Genomic DNA, 12706 nt, shown 5'->3' on the forward strand with positions numbered 1-12706 from the left:
GGAGCCGGCACTGCCTGTCTGTGGCCGTGAATCTCCAGAGGTTAGCAGGCTGTCTCCAAGAGACAGGATCCCATAGAGGATCCCTCATAGAGGTTCTCCTAGTTTTCTTTGCAGGTAAGAGAAATGTGGAAAGAGGATAATTGTAGTCCTGGCAGAGGTCTTCAGTGTGTGCTTGTAATTGAGGGGACTTGTCCTTAAAATGTTGCTGTCTCAGCCTTATGTGCAATGAAGGTGGACTCCCTTCAGCTGCTGGAGTCAGGAGGCACAGCAGAGGGGAGTCACATGTTGGGGAATGAATGGTGCAGGGGGTGAATTGACATAATTTGCTACATCTCCATGTTAAGAACATGCCAAAGCTTTATCTGAAAGGAGGAAAGCAAGGCAAGTCATTACCACGCTTGTTTGCCTCTGAGCCGGGTATGATATGATCTTCTCAGAGCTATAGTACTGCAGTGGGAAGGGGTCTGCTACTGGGTGATAGTTTTGCATCCTGCGAAGCCGTTGTTGACGTGGGACCCTTCTAGAGGGTTGTGAACGGTTCTCATGAAACCAGAAAGCAAAGCTACTTCATCATGACACTGGGATATTCCCTCTTTCCCTGTTTTTTGGAAGAGCAAGTTTTCTTTTTTTGCTTTAGTTTTGTTTTCCAGCAAATTGATATACCGTGGTATACCATGGTATATCAGTTTGGTGGTAGACAGATTTTTATTAGCCTGAGATACAGCAGGCGTGTCAACATAACTAAATTTTAGCCTATTCTGTATTTATTTTTAAAGTCAATATATAGAATTTAGTATACAATTTAGTTTGTATGTGTTCATTTGTTGTACAGTAGTGACACCTCTCTTGGAAGTTTCTCTTTTCTTTCCAGAAATGTGAGGTGGGCTTGGGGACTTCTCACCTGGAAATTGCTTCAGAATTGCAGAAAACTTAGGTTGGAAGAGACTCCTGGAGGCCACCTAGTCCAGCCTCTTGCTCCAAGCAAGATTATCTGTAAAGTTAAATCAGGCTTCTTGGAAACTTGTCCATCTGAGTTTTGTATCTCTCCGAGGGTGGAGATAGCTCAGCCTTGCTGGAGAGCCTGTTCCAGTGCTTGGCTTTTCTCATGGTGAATTTTTGTCCTTGCATTCAGCTGGAATTTCCCATGCTGCAATATTTGACTATTTCCTCTCATCCCTTTGCTGTGCAGAGCTTCAGTAAAGACATTCACTCTTTTGTAATAAATGCTAGTGTCTTTCAAAAACTAAAATCAATGCTCCAAACTTCTACAGAGCACTTCAGTGGTGTTATTGAAACCTGGGACCTAGGGTCTGGTTTTTAAAAGTAAATCTCCATCTTAACACCGCTGCTGTGACTCTCTTTTGTTCATTTGGCTTTTTGTGTGTTTATTTTAACCTGCCTTCAGTCTCAAAAGAGCAGTGAGGCCAAATGGACTTCAGATGAGAATACCCACCACCAGGGAAGTTCAAGGTCAAAGTTTGCTCTTTAGCTTCTTCACTGCAGATAATGTATGAGAGGTTCTGCCTCTCGTCATTACTGTGTTACCTTGATGTGAAGAGAGACTTATATGTCTGTTTACTTAAATGCTTTTATAGATGTTGTTTCTCAGACGCTTCTCTAAGTATCAAATATTCAGAACTTTTTTCCTTTACATGGCTTTTCTCTAAAAAATGCAGCCCTACTGCGTTTCTGTTTTGTGCAGAAGACTCAAGGCCTTTGAAAATGGAAGAGCAGTCACTCACAGTGCTTTTTAAAGACCCTGGCTTTTATGAACCTTCATTCCACAGAGCCTGTGGAATTGTAGCAAGAAGTAGTTCAGCTCCTCTGTGCTTAGTCTGGTTTTCTGTTCTTATGCTCAGTTAGGTGAGAGGAATTGTGGAGGCCATCTAATTCAGAATAAGTGATGTATCTATTCACGTCTCAGTTTAAACTTGAGGGTTTTGTTGGTTGTAAATTCTAAGCAAGGATTTTGCATTTCACTTGAAATGATTTATGGACCATGGCTTCTCTTGACAAACAGCAAGTTGTTACTTTTTTAATACGCTTCTACTTTGTACTTGGTACACACAAAATAGGGAATTTTGTGTGTGTGTGAAGCTTAAGTATTTCCCTGTATGCCCCAAAGGGCAGATTTTTTAAGAGAAAGCTGTCAATCTCTGGACCTAAAAGTCTAGCAAAACAACCTCTCAAATTAGAGGTAATATCCAGTTAGGCTGTTGCGCTTACGGAAACAGAATCTAATGGTTTTTCGCAGATGAGACACCAAAATAAGTCCCAAGACGTTATATCTTCACTGATCTGTTTTGCACAGTCAATTTCGATCAAAAATAACTCCTTGCTTACAGGGCCAGAACTTGATTAGTCATTACAGCCATGTGCCAAATTCTCAGATTGGATAATGAATGGATGCTTCATTTGAGACCTAAAAGAGATGAAAATGGGGGTCTGTAAAGCAAAGGAGGGGAGGCTTCTGCCCAGCCTCTAGCACGCTGCCTGCAACATGCTGGATGTGAGCAGCAGAACTGACCGTCACATTAAAGGACTCTGTAGCTGCCCATGGGAGATGCTGAGCCACATCCTGCCTCCGTATTACCCAAAGCAGTTAATATTAGCAGAGCTTTAGAGAGATATGTGATAGGTTTCATCTTTTTAATGGTATTGGGCAGTAAGCCACAGTGCTTCAAGAGCTGCTTCCTTAACAACTCTGTCATCTGCGTGGTAAGGTGGGGCAGCAAGTTTGGTTATGAAGTCAGCAACCTCTTCTTTGTAAGTCCTCTGTAGTCAGAGTCCCAAGAACTGGGAAGTTTACAGACACCTGCAAGTAAATGTTTCTTAGCTGAAAACTAGTACTCAGCTCCAAATAAGCCACTTAAGTGAACGCTTAGCTCTTCCTTCTCGCTCACACCCAGGAAGTGCTTCACATCCCCTTTCAAAACATTAGTTTATAGATGTACAGTTCTATGGAGAAATTTGCTTGTGTCAGAATACCATAAAATGTATAATTTGTTACAAGTGACTCTAGCCATCTTCCGTATTGTTGAAATGATAAAATTCAAGAAAGACTTATCAAGGCCTGCAGTGACAGCATAAGGGACTATGGTTTTAAATTGCAAGAGGGTAGGTTTAGATTCGATATAAGGAAGACATTTTTTTATGCTGAGGGTGGTGAGACACTGGAACTGGTTGCCCAAAGAAGTTGTGGATGCCCCATCCCTGGAATTGTTCAAGGTCAGGTTGAATGGGGCTTTGGACAACCTGATCTAGTGCAAGATGTACTCGCCCAGGATAGGGGGCTTGCACTAGGTGATCTTTGAAGGGCCCTTTCAACCCAAACCATTCTGTGACAACATCACAATTACTAGGACTGCTGTATTTTTTCTCTGGAATAAATGTGTACAATCAGCAATGAGATTTTGCCACCTTTCTGTTCTAGAAAAGTGACTTTAATGTTCAGATCAAGAGTAAAATCACGCATTGTTTAAAATCTTATCTTGCTTCCAAAATAACACACAAAAATAGCATTCAATTTAGTAGAATTGCCAAGTATTCATGCAGCTGGTCCTGTGCGTGTTGACCTTTCAGTTAAAGCTTTGGGGTGTGGTTGAAGATACGTATTTTTCTGCAGAGGGAGGGTTGAAAGCAGGGGGTTTCAGTGGAGAGGAATCTTTGGTTTGGTTGTCTGAAAAGATGTCCACTTTAGCATGTGTGTTTAAGCTGTGTGATTGCATCATTAGTTTTTAAGTCACGCTGAAGATGAGTCCTATAACTCGCATGCAGTTTATCTATTCAGAGTTGATCTTTCCATTTTCCATATTTGTAAGACTCCCTCTTCTTTACAAGGCTTTAGTAGTTAGAAAACAAAATCCCCATAATGATTTTCTTAGAGCATTAAATCTTATTAAATTCAGTTGGCAAAACCTACTATTTTTGTTATCCTGTGGAGACTTGCTTAAGTACTGAGACACATCTGGGTCACTCACCTTCTTATCACTTAAGTGCTGGCTAGGGGAACAGATGCTGCTTCTCAGGCTGTATCTAATACTTCTCCATTTAAAAAGGCAAAAAAATCTTTGATTTTTGCAAAATATGCAGCATGTAGGTGACTAAGTACATCTAATACTTTTGAAATATTTTTGTATGATACGCTCAGCATGATTTGCAATATTAAGGAGTTAATGATGCTGCAGTTTTGGCAATATTTTAACCCTATTTTGGGAACGTGGTTCCTAGCAGTCTGAAACTACCCTGCAAGAACAGAAAAGGGTTTACCAGCCGGCTTGGCTTTCTTCAGAACATCCTGGAAAGAGGATGAGAGGAATATCTTTGTTGCAATAGTAGGAGCACACCATACGCACCGGGTCAATTTTTACTTTTAGGTAGTAAGTACACATGACGGTGTTGCTGCCCTTGATTTCTAAGTCCTCTTTGTGGCTACCAAAAATATGTGCTATAAAACAGCTGTGTGCCATGATTCAAAGTTCCCCTTCCTTCGCAGTTTGGGAAGGGAGTAATTATTATGACTTGAAATAGCACGAAGAACATCTCTTTCTCACCAAAACAGAGTAGGTGCACTTAAGCACTATGTGGAGCAAAAGCATGACAAAACAGACTGGATGCTATAACTGGTAACACTTTCAGATTTCTTGCAAAAATTGCAAGATCTTCTTCCCCACATCCTCATCTTCTTCTAGGTTTTTTTTTTTTTTTCAAGTACAGAGAAGTACTAGGTCTTCTTGTTGATCCCTAGGTTGACTTCCTAATTGTTATATCATTTTCTTCTAGTTACAGATTAGTTAATGTTTGATCACTCTTGTAAACCATATTCAAACCTAAAGCTGATCCCTAAGAAGCTGTGGGACTACAGAGTATGTGTGTCAAGTAGGTGTGACTGATGAAGCAGAAGAGGAAGAAGCTGTAGCATTTAGCACTCGTAGTATCCTGTGAGTACACGGGCTATACACGGAAGAGAGAGGATTATACTACTTCTGATGTTTGTGCTTTGAGGTGATAGCATTTAGGCAAACTAAGACAAAGAATTTTGTTGCCTTTTGCAAAAGGGGAGGTGGAAGAAGGAAGAGAACAAAAACAAGTACATCCTTTGACATGCATAAGTGGTCAAATCCAAAAATTTTAGAGAAGACTTTGAAAGAAACCAAAATCTTGGTTGGCTCTCAAAGTGTGCTTTTAAGCAGTTATTTCATAATTTGAGTCAAGAAAGTGGGAGCTATTATACTTATTCTTGTCTTATGCCAGCCTAGCAGCACTGCATTTGCTGTACACCTCAAAATTTTTTTTTTGAAAGAAGGACCAGTGATTAATCTCCCTACCTGAAATTGAACCATCATCCTTGTAGCTTTGAGATAGTCCTGTGCCAAATCTTCAACTCTGTGATCACAAAGAAGAAACACATGGACTTTTCTTTAATTGTGACTACAGGAAGCAGGAATTTATCTGGGTAAAGCAGGTGAGTCAGTAGGCATCTATATAATACAGAGACTTCTTCCTGTTTTTCTGTTATTTCACCCGTGAACAAGTTCCTGACCCTTGTATTTAAATTCTAGAATTGCAGCTTTTTGGGGTTATTTTGTGTGTCTTCTAAGTAATTGTGGTGTTCTTCAGGTATGATTAAAGCTTAGTTATCAAGTCTCATTTCAATGGAATCATTTAAATATTACCAAAACTTAGGGGTTATGAAAAGTGCTGCAGAAATATTGTAGACTCTGTGAAAGATCTGGATGGTCAAGGCTTCTGATGCATGAGGCATTAAAAACACCACTCAAACAGTAAGTGTTTCTGTCCACAGGCTTATAATAGAGAGAACGTCACTCCTAAGGTTTTAGTTTTTCTTTGGCAGTACAGCTTCCAAGTCCTGACTCAACTAGATCCTTATTTAACACTGAAAATATATGGGATTCCAACCTAGCCTATTGTAGCAATGGGCTACACGGTTGTGCTGTTCTGTGCACATTGTGGCAATAGGCTATACAATTCTAGAAAATGAACTGATGTTAGTAATGCCCCAGAAGAGGAAGTATGATTTTCTGAAAAGAAAAAAGTATTTCAACTTGAGCATCTCTTTTATGCACCAGGACTCTTGAAAGGAAACTGTCTTTTCTGACTCGGGGAGGAGATGGGACGTGTAGGCTGTTAAGCTTTTACAAGTAAAATTCTTATATCTCTGTATCATTTAAAATATTTTTTGGACACTCAGTGCCATACAAAGCTGTTTGGAGTCCTAGGTTGCCTTATTTCTATTTGTGCTAGCAATTGGGATGCCGGTGGAGGTGAAGAATTCGTATTTCCTATTTGCTTGGGATATTTTAGCTCACCAGAAACAAACAAGTTGCGAGAGCACTGTTTTACCCAGGTGATAATTTCCTTCCTAACCTACACTTTAGCAGAGATGCCTTTTACATGAAAATTCCAGAGGTTTAATCACTTGCTTTCCCTGGCCCCTTGTTTTGATGGCAGTGAAGTCAAATAAAATAGAAGTGAACTCTTCCTGAAGATATTTTGGGCTGATGAGGTTTTAATACTTAGTTTATGAACACTCGCGTGAACTCCATCATCAGCCCAGTGTGGCTACAAATAGCACATGGACCTGAGGAGCTCGGTCTGCAGGTGTTGTGCCTGAGCACACCTAGCACAGAGCTTGCAGGCATCATCACTATTCAGCAGCGATTTTTAAAATTCAATTTTAAAGCTGGAGAGCTTTCCTGCCATCTTGACTAGCTAATTAGTTTCATGTAGCTTAGCGCAGAAGAGGGCTATCTTCACCAGCTCGGCTGCTCTGGCCCTTCCTCCTTAGGGGGGGGTACACAAAGGAGCTGACTGTTAGTGATGGTGATTGGGAGGTGAAGATGAAGAGGGAAGAATGAGGAAATGAAAGGTTTGCCTTGGGGCTGAGAGAGATGAAGGGACTGTTCTGAAAGTCATTATCTTGCATTTATAATTACCAGATGGGAGGGTGCTTCACATGAAGACCCCCTTCATAAAAGGCATTCAATTCTTTGGGTGGGTAGGCTGTTCCACAGGAGAAGCAAAGCAAAACTGGTTGAGAAAAATACATTTCTTCAACTTAAGGCATGAGTTTCATAGAGAAGCCATAGACACAGTTACAGGAAAATCTTGTGGACTCATCAAGAAAAAGGAAGAGGAAAAATGGTTTGTTGTGTGCTTTATGGTGCGCTACTGGGATCTGTGCTGAAAGGCATAATTGTGTCCGTATGTGTAGAAACAGGTTGGCTTTCAAGTTGGTACAAAGTAATGGCCATAGGATCTCATGCAGACGTACTCAAAGGGTGGTGTAATTCCAGCTGGCTCAGTGGGAATTGTATTAAACCCATTACTAGAGGGCTCATGAGTCGTGTTGGGAGACTTCCTTCCATGTGATGTAGGTACCGTGTGTTCAGACTCCTCTCAAGCATTGTCTTCTGTGAAAATGGTTTTGCTTCGGCATGTCAGGCGAACTCAGAATGATGATGAGTTTCATTTTGATCGGAAAGAAAGAGGAGCCTTTTACCAATAAGTGAAAAACCTTGACTTGAGTGACATTGATCGTTTTCTCAGAACCGGGTTTCTTTAGGGCTTACTGGCACCAGGTAATTCAAGCACAAGTTATCTTCGTGCCCTTGTGCTTAAATCTGTCATCCTGCTTCATTTGAAATGCAGTCAGGAGCCTTTGATGGGACGGGGTCAGGCCCCCCTAAGCCATCTTCCTCCATCATAGAGACAGAACTATCAAAGCAAGATTTAAAATTGAATTAGAAGGTTATATGTCCGCAAGACTGTGGTTCACATTTTTAAAGAGAAAGGATTTTTTTTTTTAAATGAGATCCACTTATTTAACTAATTCCTCTATGTTAGCAAGATGACAATTCTGTCCTGTCTTACACATAATTTAAATGCTAGATAATGTGTTCTTTTTAAAGAACCTATAGTTGTTGGCTTAGAAAAAAAACATCTTTGTGCATTCCCAGCTATTATGTGTGTTCAGTTTTAAAAAATGATAAAAAAAAGGCGGTAATAACTTTACAGAACCTTATTTTACTGTTTATTAGGACCCACAATAGCAGATGAATTATAAATCCCACGAGCTTGATTTTAAGCAGACTACTCTGGAAAACTCTTTAAATGAGCTCTTCAGGAAAGACTGGATATTCTAGCATGTTTTGGTGTAAGCATCTCTTTTCAGTTGTGAATGTTAGGTACAGTAAACCAGCCAAACTCTTAGGTCTCTGTTTTGAAAATATTATGTAAAGCAGTCAAGGCAGAACAGGGAAACTCATGGGCTGTGTGAATGTTAATCCATGTAAGCGGAAGCAGAGTTCGAACCTATAAAAATTCCTTAGAAAATATGAACAGATTTTCAGTAATTCTGTATTTTAATGTGCGCTTAATTAGCTTTACTAAAATGGAAATTGTCCTTAAAGACTGTAGCAGGTGGCAAGTTCTCTATTTAAAGAATATTTCCAAGAAATTATTTTCCCCAAAGTCTAAGAGTGTAAGGAGCGCGTGCCCTCACAGTCTGTTTAGCATGTGTGCCTTTTGTTACCTTATCCTGCTAAAGAAATAGCATATTCAGATAATGATGGACAAACCTGAAGTGAAATCAGACTCAGTCCCAGACCAGCTGTGGTGAACTCTCTTTTCTAGACGGATGCAAAATACAAAGGAAAATATGCAGAGCCATGAGTTTTTACAATTGCATCTTTTCTGAAAGGAGACAGGGTATCGGAGAGGGATTTCTGTCTACATATGTGAGCACAAATACTGGGTTCAGGTGTATCCTGTCAAGCTGCTGGACGCAAACTGTTCAGCAGTTCCAACAGTTGCATTTTCTTGCATTGTTTTGTACTGCTAGTTGTTATCTCAGCTGTTTCAAATTATTGAATATCTGCTCTGATGTTTAACACATATTCTGCCTCCTGAAGAGTGTCGTGAAACCAGATCAGCAAGATGAGAAGGGGGCTGTGCCTCGGTGGAAGAGAGGGCAGCAGAGAAGGCTTCTGGAGGTTCTCCACCAGTGAAGAGGCACAGCGTGCAGCTCCTCCAGTGTGCTGACTGCAAAAGCTGCTGTTCCTATCGCAGAGAACATTGGGCCAATCAAATCTAGACTTGCGTCTTTACCTGGCAGAAGTCAGAACCGCAGTGGGACTGATCACATGGATACATGAGGAAATAGTGACCATTATGTGTTTGGGAAACATAAAGAGTTTCCCTGATTTAGGAATATCTTGAGTGCTGTGTGTCACGTATTTACTTACATATGCAAAACACACCTATTTTATTACATGCTTATGCTGCAATAATGAAAATTATTTCTGCCTGTGACTGTAGGCAGGATAGCATATTACAAAATGATGACATTGTTTTCCTTTCTCTCATCTCCCACCAAAAAATTAGGCGTTGATCCTGTAATAGGTTATATTCAGGTAAATGGGTCCACCTACCTGCAGACATTGGTTTGCCTAGAATCAGGGGTATTTAGTTTCTTAAACACTGGTGCAGGAGGACTCCTTGTATTAAAAAGCACTGACAGCAAAAATAAAATCTAAAGTCCTTTTTCTCTTGGGGGGAGATGTCTCCTCTTCTGGAAATTACTTGTCCATCTGAGACAGGACTTTTGAAAGATCTGTGTTCAGTTTTTTCTTTAAAACATTAGGATAATGACATAACTTAAGGTCTGGATGAAATATGACTCAACAGTTAAACGTATCCACTTATGGATTTGGCAGCATGGTATGCAGAGGTCTTCTGATCAAGCAGCAGTTCACCGGATGCAGAAAAATAGCTCTAATCAGTGTGTGACCTTGAAAGTGGTCATGGGTCTTCCTCTGCCAGACTGGCCGAAAGAGAACAGAGAAGTTTTGTTTCCCAGTATAAGTTGTTGCTTATCTGGAAGAAGTAACTCAAAGTAGGGGGTTTTAGCTGTTCTCAAATAATTACAGTTCTCAGAATTTTGCGCACATGAGAATCACTTATAAAAGTTTATATAGTATATAAACTATATAGTATATAGTCTTTTATATAGTATAAAAGACCCTCAAGATCTAACATTTGAAAGATCTCAGTAATAGCACGTCCTTCCTTGAGGGCCAGAGCTCTACTTCTGTTTGATCACCTTATCCTTAAGGCAGATGACACTTAACCTTACATCACTTTTAGGTTTTCACTTACTTTTCCTCTGAATGTTCACAGTTCTGAGTGTCAGATTTGAGTCTATCTATCTTAATGGCATTTCAGCATACATTAAAAATAAAGCTTCTCTATATAATGCCAGGTTAAAAGAAATGTTGAAAGCCAAATCATGAAAATGCTAGGTTATCCCTTCACTGCTTTTCAGTGAGGGTAAAAATGTAAAATAATTCATGCAAAAGAGTAAACCTTTTTGTTTCCTTGTTTAAAAAAAAAAAAAGGGGAGAGATATCATAGTTTAATGAACGACGCGACTCTGTCATGCGGTCTTTATCGTGGTCAGTGAGAAGGTTAAGGTTTCTGCTTGACCTCTGGAAATACGCTGTGGGAAATGCCTCTGCTCAAACACTGTGGTAGAAAATTAAGATTTGGGAAAGCAGTATGTTTGTCATTAAGCTAAAGTGTAAGGGCTGAGATAAAAGATTAAGCAACGCTTTTAGCAGTTGAGCTGTGAATGTGTGTGTTCAACATAAGGATGGCCTTTCAAGCCCGTTCTGCCTACCTTATTGAACACGGTTGCCTTGAGGTATTTGAACACTAGACAACAGGCTAGAGAGATCATAATTTTCTCTTTTTCATGTCAGTTGAGAAGGTTTTAATAAAAATTGAATTTGATATCTAAAAAAACCACTGTTTAGCATCATTCCTGAAGAATATTAGTTCTACAGTGTTTGGTTCAGTGACATCCCATAGTGCTTCCAAGTGTCAGCAAATCCACATTACTTTACTCTTTTATCAATATGCTGTTCAAAGAAAAGTTTACCCTTGGCAGACACTTGAAAGACTAGACAGTTTCACATATTTTTCAAAACTTGAATAGTTTTCTGTGTGTTTGTGTTATAGGGATGATTTTTTTTGATGTCTGCTGTGAAATTTTACATAAAATGACTTTGCAATGCAAATATTTCTTTTTTTTTTTTTCCTTCCACAGATGAAATCATGCATCAGGATATCGTTCCCCTCTATGCTGCAGATATTCAGGACCAGTTAAAGAAACAATTTGCTTACCTGTCAGGTAAGACTATTGCCTTCTACAGACATTGCTCAGCTGTATGGTTGGGCCTGTTGTGCTTTCACAGTTTTTGAGGTCTTGTGTAGGAGAAATTCATATTTTATGAGCAACTCAAAATACAGACTACGGAGACTTGTTACTCAAGGATTTTTGAAAAGAAGACTCTTTTTTTTTTTAAAAAAAAGTATAATAGGAATTTTATATTATAGTTAATTTTCTGGTATCCAGGATAATGGGCTAGAATTGAGGGTAGGATAAAAAAATAAATGGGGGAAAACAAATAAGGAAGTGCTGATGAGCTTGGTACAAGAACATGTAGTCTCCTGTTGTCAGTGCTAAGGGAGATGTGGGTACTTACCTTGACCTCCTCAGTGTTTGAAGCTGAGATGGTGCTCAAACACTGACCTAGAGCTCTCTGAGATAATTGAGCCCTCGCTGAGAGCTGGAGAGTGCAGTGTGGATGCGCTGGTGATTGCTGTGGTCTTGCAGTCCTCAGCCCACAGGCTACGCTGCTGCTGGCTCTGCTGTCAGGTTCAATACTGAAGCCCAAGCTGACACCTTGGACTTGACCCAAGTAGTGTCTGAGCGAGTGCCACAGTACCCTGTTCCCCCATAGCCTCAGTGCGAGGGGTCAGGTGTTGTGTAGCACCAAGTTCTGGACAGAGTTTGTGGCTTGGTATCACCACCTGCCTTTTGCAAAGGAACCGGCTTTTAGTCATAAAGCTGTCTCTAAAAGCAGCACAGCCATGTTCACACAGCACAGAGTGTCTGTGATGCCCCTGGATAACCTGTGCCAGGTAGGTCATGGGGACCTGTGTTTATCTGCTGTGCAGGTGTCGGGCTTGGGTTGCTGGGCTTGGTCCATCTCAGTGCTGGAACCACAGCTGGCTGCTAATGGGTAGAGTGAGACAGTGCCTTCACTCACTGATCAGGCCGTGTGGCAGGTGTCTGATAAGCTTCTGTGTTTGTTTTCCTGTCCTCTTGTCTATAAAGCTCTTGCAGGTGTGCAACAGCAAACTTGCTGGAGTTATACTGCCCTGCCCTGCCCTCCCTCCAATACTCAGAGAGGGAGGACATCAGTGGCTTTGCAGAGCTGACCTGCTTCCTTCAGCATAAACGAGATTTACCTCTCTAGGCTGAAGCTGGGCTTTATGACTGTCCCCTCTTCCTTTCAATCCATCCCTGTGTCAGATCAAGAGACGCCGGGGAATGAAGCAATGTACTGTTTTGCTTGGCAAAAGCTCGTTGAATCTTGTTGTACTCACAGTTAACCATTAATTATGATTTATTCCTGCCACACAAGCTATAAACTTAAGTGTGGGTCTGTGGTAGTGACTGTGTTTTCTATGGGGCGATGGTAGCACTTGGAAATAAAATTGTTTTGTTTGTGAAGTTGGCTCTTCATGCTCCGTTTGAGATGATGGTGTTTTACCTACAGTTCTTTTCTGGCAGTTTATTTTTTTGACTTTTCAAGCTCTTCCTTCTTATCCAGGGGCA

The 12706-nt window shown here is 40.5% G+C and overlaps 1 protein-coding gene across 8 annotated transcripts in view; it reads left to right on the plus strand.

Moving 5' to 3' along the window:
• The window catches only part of MCF2L (MCF.2 cell line derived transforming sequence like), a 170070-nt gene that overhangs the window by 86899 nt on the left and 70465 nt on the right, over positions 1-12706 (plus strand). For all 8 annotated transcript variants that reach the window (XM_054191203.1, XM_054191279.1, XM_054191252.1 and 5 more), the window contains one exon: positions 11129-11212. In XM_054191203.1, coding sequence (XP_054047178.1) covers positions 11129-11212 — 84 coding nt within the window. The remainder of the gene's footprint in view (positions 1-11128; positions 11213-12706) is intronic.

Source organism: Rissa tridactyla, chromosome 1, assembly GCF_028500815.1.
Source record: "Rissa tridactyla isolate bRisTri1 chromosome 1, bRisTri1.patW.cur.20221130, whole genome shotgun sequence".
NCBI lineage: Eukaryota > Metazoa > Chordata > Aves > Charadriiformes > Laridae > Rissa > Rissa tridactyla.